Source organism: Dasypus novemcinctus, chromosome 11, assembly GCF_030445035.2.
Source record: "Dasypus novemcinctus isolate mDasNov1 chromosome 11, mDasNov1.1.hap2, whole genome shotgun sequence".
NCBI lineage: Eukaryota > Metazoa > Chordata > Mammalia > Cingulata > Dasypodidae > Dasypus > Dasypus novemcinctus.
Genome location: NC_080683.1, coordinates 34,259,035 through 34,281,165, shown reverse-complemented (window position 1 = coordinate 34,281,165; position 22,131 = coordinate 34,259,035). Strand labels below are relative to the sequence as shown.

General features: G+C 33.3%; 1 protein-coding gene across 7 annotated transcripts in view; it reads right to left on the bottom strand.

Annotated features, from left to right (window-relative positions):
* PHF3 (PHD finger protein 3) overlaps nt 1-22,131 on the bottom strand; it is a 95,253-nt gene that overhangs the window by 71,637 nt on the left and 1,485 nt on the right. For 4 of the 7 annotated variants that reach the window (XM_058306927.2, XM_058306929.2, XM_058306928.2 and 1 more), the window contains exon 2: nt 13,014-13,283. The exons of the other annotated variants lie outside the window; for them this stretch is intronic. In XM_058306927.2, coding sequence (XP_058162910.1) covers nt 13,014-13,257 — 244 coding nt within the window. In that variant the 5' untranslated portion in view covers nt 13,258-13,283. The remainder of the gene's footprint in view (nt 1-13,013; nt 13,284-22,131) is intronic. 7 annotated transcript variants of the gene reach the window in all.

Genomic DNA, 22,131 nt, shown 5'->3' with positions numbered 1-22,131 from the left:
ATGGCAATCTACAAAATTCTCTCTACAAAAACTTTTACAATTGGATATGCAAACTAACACAAATTTAAAATCACTTTGCATTTCACCAACTACATTTGAAATGATTTAAGCATCAAAAAGAAAAATGAATGTTAAGATAATACTGCAGTTTCATATTGCTTTTGAATTCCAAAATTAGATATTGGATTATGTTTGTAAACCCATCTGTTTCTCTGGGCATGATTAAATTATGATTAGGGCTTTGACTGGGCCATGTCAGTAGGACATTGAGTCCCTGCCCACCATGCAGAGAGAAAACTACCCAGCAGAGAGGGGGAGTTTTGAGTTGGAGTCCAGAAAATAAGCACACAGAGGAGCAGAGCAGCTGAGCCCAGAGAGAATCAAGCTCAGAGAGACACAAAGCCAGCTGCCTGATAGGCTACAGTTGACCTTGTCAAGAAAACAGAGGAGCTGAGGTGGAAGAGAAATGAACCCCTGGAAGAGAGGAACCCAGGAAGCCTGAACCCTGGCAGATGTCAGCAGCCATCTCGCTCCAACACAGTGACAATAGACTTTGGTGAGGGAGGTAACTTATCCTTTATGGCCTGGTAACTGTAAGTCCGTACCCCAAATAAATAACCCTTATAAAAACCAATCAATTTCTGGTATTTTGCATCAGCACCCCTTTGGCTAATATAGATAATATGCAAAAAAAGAAGTTTACAATATAAATCCATGAACCTATTATGACAACCAAAACAAAACAAAAAGAGCCAGAAAGAATCAGTTGCCACAAATGGCATTGGATGTGATCCTTTCACCAACCCCTTTACTCTGTAATTAGTACTCAAAAATTAATTATGTCCTTTAATCTGTCTCTTCAGAAGTTGAGGGTAACCATGTAAGGAAAGAAATCTTTTCTCTATTCAAAGAATACCAGAAAATAAATGTAAAAGAAACGACAAAATTTAGAAAAATATCACTTTGCTACTCCTAATAAATTGGTTCCAGCAAGTATCATCAACAGACGCATAAAATCATTAGAGGAAAGGCTGATAAGGAACTAGATATTTTCATTTTACCAAAGTTATATACCTATAGATTACTTACTATTCTCAAGTATTTATACAGGAGTGATTTGGAAATTCTTACTTGATAGCTGAACAGCCATCTCAAACTATGAGGTAAACCTGAAAATAGTAGCCATACATGGTATTTCAAGGCAGGAGGAGCATATGTCCTAACACTGTGGAGCTTCATACCAAGTATCAATCACTTACTTCTGATAAATTTCTTTCTTTACACCACTGTTATTTGGGGGGTTTTCTTCACTCCCAGCTGAAACTATTCCTAACTAAAACCAAGGCTAAAAATTTTGAGTCAAGATGCTTTAATAAGTCACAATCCAAATGAACCCAATCCATGACAGTAACAGATACTAAGAAAAGAACAGAGTCTGGAACAGGATCAACATTTCTGGGGTCTGCCAGTAAGCTGAGGAAATAGGAAATGGACAGCCAGGGTGGCTGAGGATGCCTAAGTCTATGATTTGAGGAAATCCTGGTAAAGAGGCTTTCTAACTTCTCTAATAACATGGATCTGCCACTGTCCAAGAATTACAAAAATTTCCAATGCTAACACATACATCCACATTTTAAGATAGTGAAGTTGAGGCAGGGTAGAGCCCTAAAACATGCTAATCTCTCTCCTGTGCCACTGACAGCCAGCCAACAGTCTCATCTGCAAGATCACATAAGAATCATAGATACAGCTCTCTATCTTTTATCAGAATTCCTGTTTGGTCACCACACGCAAAGTATAGCTGAGTAAAGCATTTGGAGATTTTATTATTCTTTTTTTTTTTTTGACAGGGAAAAAATGGTAAAGACAGAACTCACGCAGTTACTAAACAAAGGAAAAAAAATCAAAATCAAGGTCGAGAAAATGTTCAAGGATTCTCAATTTTCTTTTAAAAATTATTTTTAAATAAATTATAATAAATCACTACTTTTAGGATTAAAAGGTTTTTCACAAACCATCTCAAGCTGATGAGTTAAATAAATCAAATATCAACTTTTGCACAGCTAGCATGGAAAATTATTCTATGATTATGAGAAATAAGTTATGTATTTGATCAAGTTGGTACCAACCTAAATATGAATATCCAACTGCAAATCCTAGAATATTAGCCTTCCTCCCCAGATTACTATATCTGCAGTATCATAAAACATTTTATTTCATTATGTTAAAATATATAAATGACCAATACTTGCAGAATCGCTTCTATTTAACACATCCCCCTTTTAATTATACGAAGTTGTGAAACTGTCAGTTATCAATCATATTTAAATTAGTATATACTAATGTGACAGACTTAACTGTTTAAATTCTGAGCTAAGATCACAAAGAAGGCAGAAAATAAATTTTGATTACAGATATGATACACAGCTAATCCTTGAAAAAAACTCTTTTTGTGTATAAAGAATGAAGCTGAAAGGACTTCAACTATGATTAAAGGAAGAGGCAGAAAGTGATTGTGAGAGAATGCAGATAATAAAATAGAAGATAGCAACAACAAACATATCACATATTTTAAAATGTCCCAAGACAAGGAGTTTTAAACTACTTTTCTTTCACAGTTCTGAACAAAATCAGGACCCAAAGGTCAGGCTCATTAAATTATTACTCCAAATCAGCAGGCTATGGATTTAAAAAGCATGTGAAAGCTAATCTGTAATGTGACCATTCCCAACCTCTTTTAATGGAAAAGGTAAATTCAATCTCATGCATTTTCACAACTGATTCATGTTTACCTATGTTTTCCTTCAAAAACTGTACTTTAAAACAATTTAAGATAGGTTTACTATTTGATATATATTCTTCTCAAAATATTGAACCTGTCATATTTTATAATTTTGCTTGTTTATTCTAGGCAACAATACTACGTCATGACTGCAACAATAGCTATAAATGCTAAGTTCTGGGAAGAGAAAAAAAAATTGTGAATGTGACAACACTGAATTACATATCTGAATGTGTGCTTGAAAGGGGAATTTGAGGTCACATATCTATTACTAGAATAAAAAATAAAAGGAAAAACAGGAATGTACAACACAATGAACCCTATTATAAATGATGGACTACAGTTAATAATAACAATTATAATAATTTCTTTCATCATTTGTAACAAATGTACCACACTAATGCAAGGTGTTAATAATGGGATAGGTGGTATATGGGAACTCTGTAATTTCTAATTTCTGCAATTTTCCGTAAACCGACATCTCTAATTTAAAAAAAAAACAAAACTTGCCCTTTTGACTCAAAACACAGGGTACTTTTTTTCTCTTTTCTTGCAATTAGAGTACCTCACCACTAGCTGGAGGTATTACTAATACACAGATAGAAATTTAGTTTTAACTAGTTTTTCAAATAAGAAGTCTTAAAATTGAGATTTCAGCTGTCCCATTTCTATTTTATTAAAAACCTAAAATAAAAAATAATCAAATAATTATACATCATTTTAAAACAAAAATAAGTTAATGCCCACTCCCTTAACTATTAATCCTAAGGCTGCTGTACCACTCAATTCAAAGAAGGCATCATTTACACCATATTTTCTGAAATTTACCCAGTGGTGTTGTACAACCCAGCCAGCAAATTACTCTGATCCTATTCTCAGATTCTGGCTATAGAAAATGGCTTAAGTGGGGAAAAAAAGGACTTAGGTCAATTATGCTTAGAACAATGCCATCATCTGTATGTTCCTCTACTTTAACAAACTTCTAGCTAATCATCTCATGACCTACCTCTTTCGTGATGTAAATTGATATTAGTTAACTAATTTAACATTCAAGATGTACTTATAGGGGTGATTAAAAAGTCCATGATATCCCCTTCTTGATCTAGAGGTAGAGTAGATAGACATCACCATCCCAGGGTCCACAGAATGGAGGAATAAAATAGATTAGAGTGGACTGACTGATATTCTACTACAAAACTATTGTGAATAGTAATAGAAGAAATTGTAGCACTGAGGTAGAGAAAGTGGCCACAGTAGTTGCTGAGGGCAGGGAGAGGGAAGAAGAGATGTGACGTGGGGGCATTTTTGGGACTTTGAGTTGTCCTAAATTATACTACAGGGTCAGATGCTGGACTTTATATATCCTGCCATAACCTACTGAATGTACTGGGAGAGAGTGTTGAACTACAGGGTAAACTACTATCCATGTGGTGCAGTGCAGTGCAGCAGTGCTCCAAAATATATTCACCAAGTGCGATAAGTGTGCCATAACGATGAGGGAGGTTGTTGGTGTGGGAAGAATGGGGTGGGGAGGTGGGGGGTAAAAGGGAACCTCTTGTTTTTTAACGTAACATTTTTTGAGATGTACATATCTTCAGAAAAATACAATTTACAAAAATGATGGGGGTGGGGGGTAGGGAGTGGGTTATAAGGGAAACTCAGGTTTTTTAATGTAACATTCTTCATGATCTATTAACTTTAATTTTAAAAAGTGTTTAAAAAAAAAAAACAGTCCATGATAAAGGAAAATCAAAACTGGGGTAAAGCAAAAAAAATACATGGCGAAGGACAGTCGTACTTATTTTCTGACAGCATGGACCTGAAGTACCAATAGTTCCAGATTAGAAATCTTTTGAAAAAGATACTCCAACTAAGGCATATAAATATGAAAGAAGAATACAAGAGGTGAAGAGAGTTTCAAAGAATTCAGTCAGTGACTATGGTGAAATTGGCAACAAGGGATACTGCAATCCTATCAGGACTGGGAGAAAACAGCAAAAGTAATCAACTGGAACTAAAGGGGATAGAAACTATGAGCTTTGTACAGCAAGCTTTACAAGCATGGGCTATAAAACAAAACTTATCCAAAAACCATCTTCAATAATGTCTGAAATTATAAAGCTTCTGCTGTCCATTTATACGTAAGAGAGAACCATAAAATCATTTTGAGAAAAATCTTGGTCCTGTCTTCCAGAAGGCAGGCAGAGCTGTCCCCAATAACATATTATACCTGGCCCTGCTGATTAATACAGTATATGCCTATGCATTTGGCTGGCTTTAAAAAGCAGGTGGAGGATGTAACTGCATTCCCAACAATTCTCAGTTTCATATAACTCACTTTCACATCAATACATTAAAAAATCCTGTGTAAGAAATGATGGCCAAGGTAGGATGTTTGAAAGATTACCTAAAATCTATCCTAATATTGGATCAGACCATAATATTTGTCCCTATAACACTGCTTACACTGGGGTAACATATTTTGGGATACCCAAAGAAAAGGTCCTATGGTCATTTTAGGCATGTTGTTGAGGATGTTTTTCTATTATATCATATATCACAATAAAATTGTGAAAATTTTTTTCTAGTTTAAGTGTCAGAAATAGTTTTCCTTTCCCTGTGCACTGGATTTGTTTTTACCTTAGGTACACTTTAAACTCTCCACTTTGAAATGTGTTCCTCTCATAGTAACTGCTAGAAATCTGAGAGCCTAAGTAGTTTCCCACTTGCAGTATGCATTTTATTATCTCAACTACTGATACACTATACTATACAATCTCACTTTTTCCTATCCTTGTTCCTTATTCCTGTCAAAATTTACTGATTGTGGAATATGTGCTAAAAACTAGACACTTGGGATGTATCAGAGAACAACATACAGACCAATCCTTATTTCACAGAGCCAAAGTATTATTAAATAATATTAAATTAATATTTTACCTTTAATAATTAAAATGCTCAGTAAGTCCACGTGCATCCTTTTTTGGAGTGAAACAGAGTTGTCAAGAACTATGAAGGGTGTAGGGTTTCAACCTATTTGCAAACTAACAAGCTAGTGTGTTACCATTTCATGGATGCTGGCAGAAGACAAAATCACTGATGCAGAGACAAATTATTCTGTCATTCTTGGTACAGCAATCACAGTGACCATTATCATGTTGGGCTGGTTCCTTCTGCCCTCCAAGTTTCAATGAGCCTAGATAATAAATGTCTGCACATACAGTAGGTTGAGATATTGGAGGGTAACACGGGGTGTAAGGATCTTATTGCTTTCTCAGTACGCCGGAAGCAAGACTGCTCTTTGGGGTAGGGGAGCAAATATTACCAAATCCCTCAAGGCTGACAGCTGCAAATAGAACCATGAGAAATGGTCCAGATAAATCTGTCAGTATCTATTTCTGACATAACCTTGCGTTCTTGGCACATCCAGTAAGAAAGTACCAGGACACTCAAGGTCCATGGCATACTACCTCTCAACCAGCTTAAGGTAAATAACTAGTTATAGGTACCTCAGAAAAATCAAAAGAAAAATTATTTCTATACTAAATGTTTAAACTCCATGAGAAGAGAGACCATGTTTTGTTATAGTCAAGACTGTATAGTCACTGCTTGGCACAAAAGAGACACTCGATAAATGAATAAAACCAAATCTCATTTTTAACAAAGTTTCTTCAGGTTAATGTTTATTCTTAGTATTCTTAATGTTCAGTTTCTTCTACTGTAAAATGAAGAGGGAAAAGGTTAGAACATTTTTTTCTATCTAACCAAATCCCATCCTGAATCAAGATTTACCTGATAAGGCAGTTTTAAAGTAGTCTGTAATATGTTTATATACCTATAGTAATTAAAGGCACAACCTTAAAACACCTTTCTAGTATTCATGATGATTAAATCACTCTCCAATGACTCTCCCTCTCTAAAATCCTTTGATCTGTAACAGCCATTTCAGGCAATCACAAACTTGTCCTACAGAAACACAAATTGTTTGAAAGGGAAAGAAAGTACTTTCTCCCTTTGTTCTTTTAAAAACAGAATTAAAAAAAAGAAAAATAAAGAAAACCCTCCTCATTCTAATTTTCCTGACTATGAACCAAAATAAAATTTGGGAACCAGCTCAGAGCATTAGTAATGAGCTCTCATGTGCCTGAAGGCAGAAAGACTTAGAATCTATTCTAATCCATGTACTAAAACTTATTTACTAGTGACCTTGGAATGTTACCTAACTACTCTCAAAAACTGTTTAACCAACTATAAAATGGGATTAATAATGCTATCTACAGCTCTAAGATTTCTGCAAAGATTTGAGATGAGGTTGGCAAAGTACTTTTGATACATCAATATCTAAACACATTGTGTACTTTATAAACTTCCTTTTTATATACAATCTTCTGTGAGAAAAAAGCTAGAATTTTTTACAAGCTGATTGTAACTGTTCCTCTCCTTAAAACTACTTTCTCAAAAATTCTGAGGTTAGAACTAGTTTCAAGACAGCATAAAATATATTAGCAGTGATAGGTCAAAGAACAATTTAACAAGTTCTGAGAGTTACTTGTAAACTGAGAAATTTGTCAATATCTATAAAATCAGGAATTATAAAAATTTAACTTTATTAAGTGAAGAAATCTTGAAAAGAAGGAGACAAATACAGCTGCCCATGGAAGAACTAAACAAGTAATGGTAAAATTCAACATTGACAAAGGCAAGATTAAAACAGAGAGGGTTTCCAAAATTCCTTAAGAATTACTGGGTAGTAGAAATTTTATACCTGTTATGATTTAATTAAGAGTCACGGTTCAACATGGTAAATTTCGTACATCATTTATCTCCTCTTCCCTCAAAAATCCCATTAAAATAACAATAAAGGAATAAAAAGTAAAAACTCATAACAGAAAACAAGAAGGAAGCCCACAAGGAGATAAGTGACTACAAGACATTTCTGGAAGATGAAAAGAGAAATCAATAGAAAATATTAATGATATAAAGCATAAATAGTCACAGTCCACAGCCAAAGGGGGTGGCAGCTTAAGAGGAAGCCACCCCGCTCAACAAACTTTCATACTCTAGAAATGGAATTACACGGGCATAAATAGTAGACAGGGCTATAAATAAGGAACTAACTGAAGACCTAAATACTGAGAGGTCAAATCTCATCCCCCCACTTCAGTACCCAGAAAAGCGTACAATGAGGCGCTGAACCCCAAGCAAGAAAATATTTTCTTATACCTAAACTGAGACTGAATGAACTGGAGAAAATTGGACAGTTTCCACCTAATGCAGGCTATCTAGCCAAAGCCCACATATGGTGGAATACCTGGTATATATTTCCTATTTTAAACTTCAACAAACAAAAAAATAATCAGATATTTGGGAAAAGCCTGCCACAGTACTGGAAAAAGCAGGATAAACATAAAAATTAGTCCAAATGAAAATAAAAGATAATTCAGACTATAGAAGAGACTCTTATTATATTTACACGAAAACGGAAGGCTATTTAAAAATGATACTAAAGCCGGGGTGGAGAGAAGACCTCCAAACAATACAACAAGAAGCATACAGGATCAGGCACCTTATCAGCACTAGTAGATGCTAGAAGGCTAAGAGATAATGCCTTAAAGTTTTAAGGTGATATTCAACCTTCTAGTCTACATAAAGGCTAGTTATTAATCAGGTAGGACAGGATTAGAAAGTTACTATGGATGTCATTAAGTAGAGAGTATAAAGAAAAATGATGAAATACAGAAAAACAATCACTCTAATCCAAGAGGGCAGTGAAGCTCAGGGATGACAGAAGTACACAGAGTTAACAAGCCCAGACAGGGAGAGAATGGGAGAGTACCCTAAGAAAGAAAGCAGAGCTCCAAGAAAAAGGTGAATTCGAAAGAACTGAAAAAGAAGACTGTCATAACACAGAATGAAAAGCTAAAAAAAAAAAAGCAATCAGCAACACAAAGACTAAAAACTTTGTCATCCACGTCTTGGTCCAAGTTTTCTTTATAAGTGATATAAAAATGAGATTCAGGAGTAATAGCAGAACAAATCTTAAGCAAGAGATTAAAAAGTACGAAACTGAGAGACATGATGAAGACATTAACTTTTATTTCACAATTTAAATATAGAAAATTAAGTGTTCAATCAATGCAAAATAAAATTTAAAATACACTTGGTTTTATATTACGTCAAGGTAAGGAAAGCAGAATGGAATCAGGTGAAGGAAGAACAGAGAAAGCCCACAGTACATATAAAATAAAGGAGATGAAAATTGGAAAACTCTGGCATTAGGACAAAAATTTCCAACCTCTGGGTTTTCTAAATTTAGAGAGTGATATGTTAGTATGTGTGTTAATAGATTATACCAGTTCTTAACAAATAGGTAGTTTTCATCGGTTATTGCTACACAAATTAATACCAATAACATTTTTTAATACCAAAAATAGTAAAACTGAACTCAGCGAGGAGACAAATTAAGTTATAACAAGAAAATTTTTGCCAATACTATACAGATGAATTCTGCCTCTACAGATGAAGAAGCCCCAAATTACAAAGGAATGATTTAAAGTTAAACATTTTTATGAATAAATAAGGGGGGAGGGGGAAGCAGGATAAATCACACTGTTGCCAAGGAACTTGTAAAACCAGCCTTAATGTGTATTATAATAATTTCCTCAGAAGGAAAGCAGCAAAGCCAAATTTTTTTAAATTAAACAACATTGGGTGATGTCACATAGTATCAATGGTATTCGTGATAGGAAAGCACTACCACATGCACAGGCTAGTAAATACTTTGTTTTTCTACTGAAAACAAATATGCAATATGAATTAGCTTATCTAATATGCAGGATACCTGTAAGAGTTCAAAGGCTTTTGACTTGCTTTATTTCTACTACAGGAATGTTTTGTTGTTGTTGTTTAATTTAGTAAATTATGATTTTGTAAGCCATGCTGTAGTCAGGAAAAGAACTGTGAGTTCACCAAATGATGCATTAGCTACAAAGTGCTATTTGAGTGAAAAGCTGCTCTAAATATCCAATACATATAATTATGTCTGTTTTCCTGGTCTTAAGGTATTGTTGAAATACATATTAAAAACAATAAGTCAAATTACGGTTGTTAAATATTTCTTTTCAAAGCACTATGTAAAGAAATGGATTATAAATACAAGATTTCTTTCATACTTATAAATCATAGCTTTCATGTAAAAGGGGAACATATTTGTTGATGAAATAAAAGATAAACATTTCATGACTATGATACTGCTAATAAACACCATTTCAATGATTTTGAACAAATTTCATGTTGTACATACAAGCAATATACTTGGTATCTTGAACCTATTGGAAAGAATTTTTTTTTTAATTTAAGGATAACAGGATTTCCTTTTTAGCATCCACACAATTGGCTTTATCACCAAGATCAAACATTTTATTTTCGCAATACTTAATGATTCTCCTCACTAACAGAAGGCTAAATTATCAATGTATTACTACATATATCTAAAAGCCATACTCAAACACTGCAATTACATAAAGAAATACTTTGCAGAGTCCAAAGTATTCAAAGAGAGGATAGATAAGGAATCCACTGGCGGCTATCTCTCAAAAATGAAACAACTTAGGATCCCAACATTTGTGCATCTACACAAAATGCTGAAAGTAATCCTCCAAGTTTATATTGTATTTAAATTTTTAAAAAATATTCTACAAATTTTGGAGAAGCTGAAATATAATGAAAGCTATTCAATTATGTCAACAAAAAAACTGGTCTTTAACACCTACAGCAAGCCAGCCTAGTCCAGCACAACAGAGAACAAAAAAGAGCAGTTATTTTATTTTAGCACCACAAAACCAAGGTTACAAAATAACCACAATCTATAGCTCTCATTGGCCTGAGAAACAGTTATTTCACTGCTCAGCTCCAATCAAGACAATTAGTAAAAATCTACAGAGCCAGGTACAAATATCAGGCTAAGAACCAAGTGATTTTAATTCTGTAACAAAAAACTAGTTTGTGAATAGCTATATGTCCATATAAAGTCTTCACCTAATAGTAACAATACAATTTCTTCTTTGCAACTCTTTCATAAATTTAAATTTAAAATTGTTTCAAAATAAAAAGTTAAAATTTTTTTTTTGGAAAAATGTCTTCCTTTTTACCATCATTAGAAATGTGTAGGACTTTTACTGAACCAAATATCCAAAAAGACAAAAGGAATTTTGAAGCAATCAAAATAAATTCTCTGCCTGGAAGCACAATGAAATATAAATAATCCTAGACAGAGAGCTTTATTATTAACTTTCCTGCACATATTCTCTTATTTATCTTGGAACATATATATTGCACATTATTAATACCAATAGTTTTGCTACAGAGCCAAAATAAATAATTGTAGCAAGCAAATTTTAATATAAGGAAATTCAGAAAATAATTCTTAAATTCTTAAATAAAGTTTAAAAGATAAAATCTTAAGCATTAATAAATCACACATCAAAAAATCTTAAGTACTTCAATAAAGATGTTCTGGGTCTTCAGAAATGTTCACCCAAAGTTTTCACATAAATAAAAACTTTTCATATCAGAAAAAATGAATAAATAAAAGGACAGCACACAGGAATACTGATATTACTGGTATTACTAAAGCACTGGAATTTTATAAGAAGTCCATCCTTGAGGATATTCCAGCACCAGGCACATAAATATTCAAAATATGTTTTGCTGAATTTGAACCAAACTAGGAAAGTGTGCACACAACCAAAAATTGTCAAAAGTACTTAACAGTAAAGATAAAGCTTCTATACTGACACAGGCACCAAGGTCAGAAACATGAACGATGCATACATAAAACAAAATTTTTAAAGCTTTAAAACATTTAAAATACAATAACAAAAACAGTATAAATCTATATGATAACACAACACAATATATAAATATAATTCAGAGATAAACCATTAGCAAACAATTTAAAAGACCTCAGTGTTAAAGAGCTATTAAAATGAATAGACCCATAGTAGCCAAAATGATGAGGTCTCAGGCAGAATTATATGACAAATTTAGGAGTGAGCAGCAGACAACCTATTACAAACTTCAGATAGTAATATACTAAGTTTAAAATATTAGGTAGAATATATTAAAAGGAAATGAAAAATACAGTGAAAAACTGTATGCAGAAATGCAGAGTTACTGAAAACCAGACCAACACTAGCAAATGAACTACTTACTCTAGGGAAAGCCTTAGTTCTCCACATGAAGTTGATTTTCCTTTATCTAATTTGAGCTTACAGAAAAGCTAATTGTCCCAAAGTTTGTAGTAATTTTTTTCTTTGCCTAATAAAGAAAGCCTACATGTTTTTCCACTTACTAATAAATCTCCAAAATAATTTATTAAAAATCATTTAATCCTACAGAAAGTTGCTATTCAACAATAGAGCCCAGAGCAGTGCTGTCCAATAGAAATATAATGCAAGCCACATATGTGATTTTAAATTTTCAAGTAACCACTTTAAAAAGTGTAAAAAAAGAAAACTGGTGAAATCAATTTTAATAATATATTTTATTTAACTGAAAAAAATGAAAATATCCTTTCAACATTTAATCAATATTTTAAAAATGGATGAAATACTTTACGTTCTGTTTTTTTATACTAACTCTTCAAAATCTAATGTGCATTTGATAGCACATCTCAGTTTGGACTAGCCACATTTCAAGTGCCCATTAGCTATGTCTAGTGGTTACTGTACTGGACAGTACGGGTCTAGAGTTGTTTCTCTGGTTTTGAGATACATGTAACAAAATACCAAGAATATAAAATGGAAGCAAATACAATGGGAGGGACACTGAAAAGGGTCAATTCATCCTTCCCTTTAACTCCACACAGGCTTATATCTAGGGTGGCAACCTGTCCCAATTTCCTAAGCAAGCTCTATTTGCCAGGGAAAGTCCTAATTTACACCTGTTGTCATGGCCTAATTATTAACAGCATCCCTTTAGTTCTCAAAAGTGACCCGCTTTAAATGATAAATCATATGGTCATCCTACTTATATCCTCAAAGTTAATTCCACATTCACTTATATACTAATTTTGATGCCTGAAAAAGAAATCCTAAATTCAAAGGGAAGAACCCTACATTCACTACCCTCATCATAAAAAATAAAAAAAATGCTCCTGAAAGCTGAAAATTCCTTTTATTTTAAATTGCAGACTAAAAAAAAAAGAAAAAGAAAAAAAAAAAAGAATTACCTGTTGAACAAGGCATCTGGAAATTGGGATCATTGCTATCCAAAACAGGCAAACAGAACTGGTTACTTGCAGATCCTAGCATAGGATCCTTATCGCTGAGCATGTTCTTCAGCGAGTCCTCTAAGACATTTTGACTTGTACTAAAATCCTCACAGACTTCATTCTCCAGGTTGGATCCTAGAAATAGGGCATCATCTAAGTGTTCAGTAGGAATTAAATGATTAAATGTATCAACTATATCCATGAAGACTTCTGTGTGTCTTTCAAGCCCTATAGAAAGACAAAAAAAATACCATAAGAAATAAAGCTATCAATTGAAAATCACCTAAAACCAAATTATTTTAAGAGGTTTGAGTCTAAAAACACACTTAAGGTATTTCTGAACTGTTTTTTAAAAACATTTCCTGAATGTTTTTAGAATATACATTTGGAAATGTAAAACGAATCTTTACTAAATAATGTTTCTTCATCATACATGTAGAATATCATTTTACCAGAAATCCTATTGTTTACTCGATTATTGGGGGGGACAGGGGAACTATGTAGATAGTCCATTAATTTGACACATTTGAAAGGATTACATGGCTTAAACCATGTTTTGAACCATAACCTTTTCATAAATTAAGAATCAAGTGCTGCTTTTACAATAAGTCCACATAGAAGAGCTAAAATCAAGTCATTCAAATTATTGTCCCATACCTATTAAAACGGTAAAGAAGCCTTGTTTTAGTTATAAAAGCATTTAAAGAAAGGTAATATATAGAGACAAAAAGGTTTGTTTTTGTTTTTTGTTTTTTTAGAAGGGGATAAGGAAGAAAAATGGAAACAAATTATTAACTAAACACAACAAATAGAAAACTCAAAAAAACTACACACACACATTTTTTTCTGGGGTCTACTTTAGGAGAAAATGAGACAAATGGCAGAAAATCTGTATCACAGACAAATTCTTATTTTAGTGAGCTGTCTGGTCTCTACAGATGATCAAGCTAGTCTATTTGAATAGCACCAACATACTAGGCATTGCTCAGCAAAGGACACACCATGATCTAAACAAATATTAAAAGTTGAATTATCTTCAATATTGGTTTTAGAGAAAAATTAATCAATCTCTTTCCCGGATGGGGAAACACAACGAAAAGAAAATGTAATTATATTTAGTTGACCACAAAATTCTACTGACTAACCCAGAAATTTTGGGTTCCATAATTCCAAGGTTTTTCAGACCAGCTCCAAATTTTAAAATAGCTTTATGATTACAATTTTCTAGAACTATGTTACTAGTGTTACTAAAATTTTAAAAGTCCATTTAACTACCAAAATTTCTCAAATAAACTGGCCTTGAATTCTTTCCCTTACAAAAATGGAGGAGGGGAAAGTTCAAGGATACTCTGCCATTTATTGAGTACATATCATATGCTGGCACTATGCTAAGCATTTTACTTACACTTACATCACTTAATACACAATAATAAATTACACCTAAAGCATTTAAATGCCTTTTATAAGGTCTCAAAACAAAGCCAAGATTTAAACCCAGATTTCAGATTCCAAAGTCCCTTTTTTCCCAAGAGCTAAGGAGCAGGAAGGATTTGACTTATTTGAGGCTATACTTTATAAACAAGTATCCACAGATCAGTAATTGCTTGGGTTTGGGGACAGGGGAGAGAGGGATTGCAAAGGGGAACAAGAACACTTAAGAGGATGACGGAAATGTTCTAAATCTTGATAATATGGTGGTGGTTTCACAGGTACATATATCCACCAAAATCTATCAATCACTTCTTTTTAAATGATGCAGTTCACTATATCTCAATTTTTAAAAATTTGCTCACTCTCATAATTGTTAATCTCCTTCTGAATACATCAAAAGAGATTCACTTCTCAAACTTGGCAATTTATTTACAATGAAATACTAATAAAGCCCTGAAATAAAATACTATTTTATTTGCTGATTATTTTACATGCATTCTCTAATTACAACATTAATAGCAAATTATAATTAGCAATGCTGATGAAAATCTAGGACAAATTCCTTTAAGATTTAATTCTCTACAGTTATCTGATCTCAGTGCCAAAGACAGACTCAATTATCATATATCACCAACACCTCCATTAATATGTTTTTAGATTTCAAAGAAAAGATAGTATAATAAATTGCATTATTGAAAAAAATTTACTGAAAAAAAAAAGTACTGAATGTTTACAAAATTAAGTAAACAGAACGCCCAACAAATTCATTTATCTGAATATGCTAGAATCCAAAGTTTACACAAGCTAAAACTACACTCTTCAGAGTTGGCATACTGATTAGTAATTTTTTTTCCCTATATGAATCAAAATGAAAAACAAAAAATTCAGCTCAAGAACCAATGGTTAACCTTCCTTCTAAAAATGGTATGCTGAATCTAATGAAAAGGCACTCATTCCTATAGCAATATAAGACTGGTAAATTCTTCAAACCTCACCTGAGGTTCTTACTGTTGTACCAACTATTATTCATAGTGTGCTTTCAAATGGTAGAGACATTCAAAAGTGTTCAAGATCACAAAGCTATGAGGACCAGCCCATTTTAAATACTCATCTAAGAGAGCAATACTTTTTTTTCAAGTATTAGGGAAACCATCCCAAAGCTTGTTTGCTAAAATTGCCTTCAGAGCCTGTGGCACTTTTTAAAATACCAACAATAGACAATATTTAGTCTTTAAGGAGCAATTATTTAAAAATGAAACATTACGAGCAAGATGGGTGAATCAAACTTTCCAGTACTGTTGTTTTTCAGTCAAAACTGGTATGACTTAAAAGCAGTATTAAATCCATTCCCTGTACTTCAATAATATTATAAAGAAAAGGGTTCCATGGTCAAAGGTAGAGAAAGCCTGAGTATAACAAAGTTCTTTTTTTTAATATAATAACTTTTATTTATTACACACGTTTACTAAGGTTTCAGACATGTTTATAGGCCAATGAAACTGGAATCTTCTAAAACAGGATAGAGTATAAAGCATCCCAAACTCATGGGTCAAAGAAGACACTTTTCATAGGACCCATAGACTAAGGTTTTTCGGAATACATTTTAAGGGAAACTTGTAAAATAATGAGACTGATTTTTCACGTGTTTCCAATTAGTGCTGGGGGTAATTCCAGGAAGAACGCCAAAAAAATTAAAAGTGTGCGACCTTACTACAAAACCATGAAGAAAGTAACATTTATTGAAGATACAAAGTAATTTTTCTTTTTCCTTTTAGGAGGTACCAGGGATTGAAACTCAGACCTCATACATGAAAAGGAGGCACTGAACCACTGAGCTACACCCATTCCTTTAAAGTAATTAAAAAAAAAAAAAAAAGTTTCAGACCTCTAAGGCTGTCAAAATAATAAAAGCTCTCCATTGGCAAACACCATAGAAAACCAACTGTAGAAATATCAACTCACTTAAAATGAATACTAATCTAACTAAATGCAGTATGTTTTTCTGGATTGGCTCCTGAAACAGAAAAATGACATTAGTGGAAAAACTGGGAAATTGGGGCGGGCGGGGGGGGGGGGGGGGGGGGGGGGGGGGCGGAGGAGTCTGCAACAGTTTAGTTAACAGTAATGTACCAAGGTTAATCTTAGTTTGGCTAAAGGTACCAGAGTTATGTCAAATGTTAATCAGAGAAAATAGGTGAGGGGTATACAGGTATTCTCTGTACTACCCTTGCTCAACTTTTCTGTAAATATAAAATTATTCCAAAACTAAAAGTTACAAAAAAAAACCCCACTAATCTAAAAATAGAATGACCTGTGATAGTTAGTAATGTGGATGGACAAAGATGATGAGATCTAATTAAGGGGGGGAAATTAAAGCTGATTCAGAAGCTCTCTTAATTATTAGACTGCATAAGTTGAACAAATGCCTGGTCCTTACATTAAAATTGTATTTAAATGCATCCATACATTTGACATTATAAATGTAATAGTTAAAATATAACAAGTCTACCTAGAGTGTATTTTAAATTGCTAATATAGGTATAAATCCAATTAAATCAATACTAATAATTTGAGACTATATATACGCTAAAATCAAAAAGTGTTTCCAGGTTCAGAGTCACATCTCATTTTTACACACAATCAAATGTTACTAGGTAAGTCAGAAAACTGGATAATGTGCTTAATTCAAAATCACTCTTTCTTTCATACATTTATTAAATGTCTACCGCAAAGCATTATTACACTAGGGGAATAAATCCCAGTCTCAAATTCAAGTAATTTACAATCCAGAACAGTATACAGACATATAAACAAATACAACATGCAAACATCAAAACAAAATATGTAAGTACAAAAATGAAGGGCTACATATATACCTATAGTATTACAGAGAAAAGTGAAGCTCAAGAGACCAAGAAAGGCAAAGCAGGTGATGTGTGCGCTGGATCCTGAAGTCCAGAGGATAGTCCAGGCATAGGAAACAGCATGTGCTAATTGTGACTGGCCGACTTGGTTTGATGAACTTTATGTTTTAAGACTCCGAATACAACTTAAAAAAAAAAAACTATTAGTACTAACATACTTAATAAAATCTCATCTGAGTCCAAAGACATTTCATGCTTCTGTTTCATCTGTAATTCTCAGGGAAATATACTTCAGCCAAAGTTAGTTTATACTGACAGAATACTAATTAAACCAACATATAATATTTTGTAAATATTTCAGATATAAATAAGATACAAAAAAGATGAAATTTAGAAAGCACCAATAGTAAAAAAAATTAGACTTAAAAAAAAAAACCACTTTAACCTAAGAGTAAATAAAAATTGCTTATCCCGACTTTTCAAAAACTTCAGAATCATTTTATCATATTATGTCCTTTAAGGAAAAAAAAATAGCATATATAAACCTAACAATAAATCACTAAAGCTATCATAAGGCCCTACCAGGCTATCTTATGAGGAAGTGCTTGCTGTTTATTTCTTGGCGGATGGGGATGGGGGACAGGAGGGCGCAGGAGAGGGTGGTCAAGGTGGGGCAGACAAATATACATCAGGAGATAAAATCTATGAAGAAAATTAGAGTAATAGTGATCATGATTTGGGTATATTCTATGTATGAAGGTCTTGCTAATTAATTAGGGTGACACTGGAGCCAAAACCTGAAGTCAGTGAGGGAGTGGTGTTCCATGCATAATTGAAGGAAAAGACCAGAAGAGCAAAAGCCGTGGGAGTAAAGTAGGTTTGGTGCCTTCCAGGCCCTAGACCTGGAAGCAATCAATTTAATCAGGCATGCTTAGTAAGAACAAATGTTCGATAGGCAGTAGTAGTAATAGGATAAAAGGACTACTTCTAGATATGGCAATATGTAAAAACTTACTGTGCTCTAACTTCATCCCAGGCATTGTTCTATATGGATAGCCTTTATATCAGCAGTTTTCAACCAAGGCAATCCCCTCCACCCCCCACCCTCCTTAGGTCATTTTTTAGCTACTACAACTGGAAGGGATTCAATTGATATCTAATGATTAGAGGCCAGGGATGCTGCTAAATATCCTCCAGTGCACTAAGACAACCCCAAAACAAAGAACTGTCTGGCCCAAAATGTCAATAATGCCAACAACCCTACATTATAATCTCCATTATATATTACTTGCTATAGTAAATGGTGGAGGTGAAATGTGAACCCAGAAATCTCATTCAAAAGTCAAGGTGCTTTTCACTACCCTATATTATCTATGAAGTTAAATTCATTGAAAGTTTATTATGTGTAAATTCAGTAAATGTCATTATGTTCAAGCACTGTGCTAAACAACTTTAATCCTCACAATAACATAATTAAACAGGTACTAGTATTCTCAATTTACAAGAGAAGGCCTAAAGCTTAGTGAAGCTACACCCAATATGACAGAATAAATAAGTAACAGAGTTGGGAGTCAAATCATCTCTGTATGACACCAAGGGGAGTTCTTAACCACTTACAGTACAAGAACCTTAAGATAAATTGTAGACAAACAAACAAGAATAAATAAATAAATAAGTAAATAAAAAGATAAATTGTAGATTATTCTTTCAGGTAAGGAAAAGAACTAAATGGTTCCATTTCATTTTAGAGTTTATTCCACAAAAGAAAAAAACACAATTCTGCAAATCGCAATGCAACTCAGGCAGCTAACTGGTCTACACACCCATTTCAAATTCTGGTACAGTTTCTTGGTTAAAATCTATTGGCCAGACTTCATAAAAAGGATCATAAGTTCTTTTCTGAATTTATCAGGTAAAAAGAATAAAAGGTACCAAGGTGTCTCCCATACAAAGAAAACTAAGACCAAAGAACCTGGAGAAAAGACTATCAAGTACAAGTTGAAACTGACAAAAACAGAATTACACTAGCCAACAATAGCAGAAAAGAGTTAACTTCAAGGCTTACAGCATATCCTACTAGCATGAAGAGAAGCAGCATTAGAAATTTGGGTTAGCCATAGAAGTAGAAGAACTAGCTCATCATTAAAAACCCCCTGTACTGAGTACATACTATGTGCCAGACCCTATGCTAAGTGTCTCATTACTTCCTCACAACAACCCTGTGAGGTAGGTGCAATTACTATCCCTCTTTTACAGGTGAGCAAACTGAGAGGCCCAAACGATTAAGTAATTTACCCAAGGTCACACAGCCAGTTTATAGCAGAGGCAAATTCAAAGCCAGGCAGTGTGACTCCTGAGCCTTCACTTTTTAAGCTACTATACTTTATACAATCTACTTGCATAACACACAATAATTTTTACAGTCAAAATATCATTAATGAAATCTTAAAAATATACTGGAAATAAAAGTGACTCACCCTTCTTCCAAAATAAAGCAAGAAATGTGTATTTGGTCACCCCATACTTTAAAAACAAAAATGGCTATCTTCAAAGTATAGGAACAACTACATCATTTGGATAAAAGGCACATTATCAACTACAAACTTCCCAATTTATTTTCAGTCTACAATTCCTAGAATATTCTCATATGACCAGCTCAAGTTATGAATGATGGAATAAAACTACTATGTTGTGTCTTTCTATACAATCTATTATGCCATTCAAAACTTTGTGTAATAAAAGATTATGCCAAAAGACTTTGGACAGTATTTGAAATTTTTACTTTATTTAACTACTTCTCTTCATTCCCTCGTCATTGTACAGATGGTCATAAAAATTTTAATCCCCTGACCTACAAAAAAAAAAAAAGGCCTAAATACACAATACATGGCAATAATTATCCATGTTGGCATTGGGCATTCCTCATACAATGATTTTTATAACTCCTGAAATACTTTACTCTTCTATTATGCTGATATAGCATCTCATGTCTTTGAATCTTGTTGCACCACCTAGACCACATAACTTGAGAACAGAAACAGCACTAAATCAATACTCTCAAAAACCTTTTCAAGTGTAATCAAAAGGCAACAATTAAAGGACAATGTTTTTTACTATTCTCAAAAATGCAACAGTATCATAAATATGCAACATTTCACCAAGTCCTTGCAGTTAAAAAATTAGATGTCAATGCTTCTGAATGGATGCTCCAGGATTATCAGAGGGTGCTCTAACAGATGAGAAAAACAAAGACCAAGATACATTGCTCCAGAAAACAAAGACAACCACCTGTCAGAAAGAATTTCTGAAATTATTTAGAAATCAGTATCCTAAGAACCCTGAATTCCTTAAGAGTGTGTGGTCAAGTACTTATGAGTAACCCACAAACCTAAGATGCTGACCAATAAACCTCATTATCTCATTTAAACAGAAAAGGTCACAGCTCTAGAAAAAAAGAAAAAGATTTCATGAAAAATTAAAATAGTACAATCTATATAAAGGAAAAAAAAAAAGGTGCACATTTTAGACAGCAAAATGTATCAGAAGGGAAACAACACACTGTCATTTCAAGGAAGATAGCCATTCTCTGTTTCAGTACCCAAAAATAGGAACTATGTTTTCTTACTTTACATTATGCAGTCTTTCCAAGTATGCTCCATACTCTGTAACCATCTAAACTTTTAAGATAATTTTGCAATAATCTAAATTGTCATTTGCTACCCTCCAACTTTTATCAATAATATGGTTTTATTAATGGGATATTATATAAGCCAAAAAAAAAATTATCAACATTTCCCAGTTGATTCAATGCTCAATACAATTTAAAAATCTAATATGATTTTAAATGATGAATACAAATAAGACAATTTCGTTTCCATTTTTGTCTCCTGAAAATCACATTTGGAAAAATCTATTCTTCACCTACATTTACAAAGGCCACTTCTCTTCACATATGACCTATCTGAATCTACAACAAATAATACACAAGGATCAGTAATGTAAACTATCTAAGGTCTATCCCAACAGCAGAGAATGCATAACTAATTCAGTGGGATAGATAAGGAAGGTCACTATTCTCCTAACAGGATGCAAAAGCAATATAATAAATTACATTTTTATGTCTCTCAGTAAGTGAGCCTATAAAGCACGCAAAGCACAGAGGAAAACTTTGGTCCCATCACTAACTCAATTGTTATCCTTTTGACAAGTCACCAGTACAGCTATCACATAAAGCTTAAAATCTAAGGTTGTAATTCTGCATACTTAAAAATTAGGACAACTTAAATTGAGTATGTCTCTCTGCTGCTAAGGAATTAACTTTGTGGCTTAAAGCAACAATACCTCCTAAAACTCCGCCCTTAACTTCTGTTACTATCTTGGGTAAAATGGTATTCAAAAATAACAATAATAACGGAGGGGGAAAACACCATCATTGTGGCGATATAAGAACAATAAATAGAAGAATGGAGAAAAAGAAATAATAGTAAAAGGGAAAAATGTCCAAGTGGTGGAGAATATTTAAAACAACTATTTGAAATGATCTTTACATAACAACTTTTGTGCTCTGAAACAGATATAAATTAAAAACATTTTCAAAAGCTGAAAAGATTTCCTGGTTCTTGACTCACGTGTCCCACCGCAAGCAGACATCTCCTACCAATATTTACACAATCCCAAAGACTTCACTCAAAAATAAAAAATTTTCTACCTTTGAGGCATAGTTTTGAAAGAACTCACAACCAGTTTAAAAAAGGAAGTTAAACCCCAAAACAGTACCTACA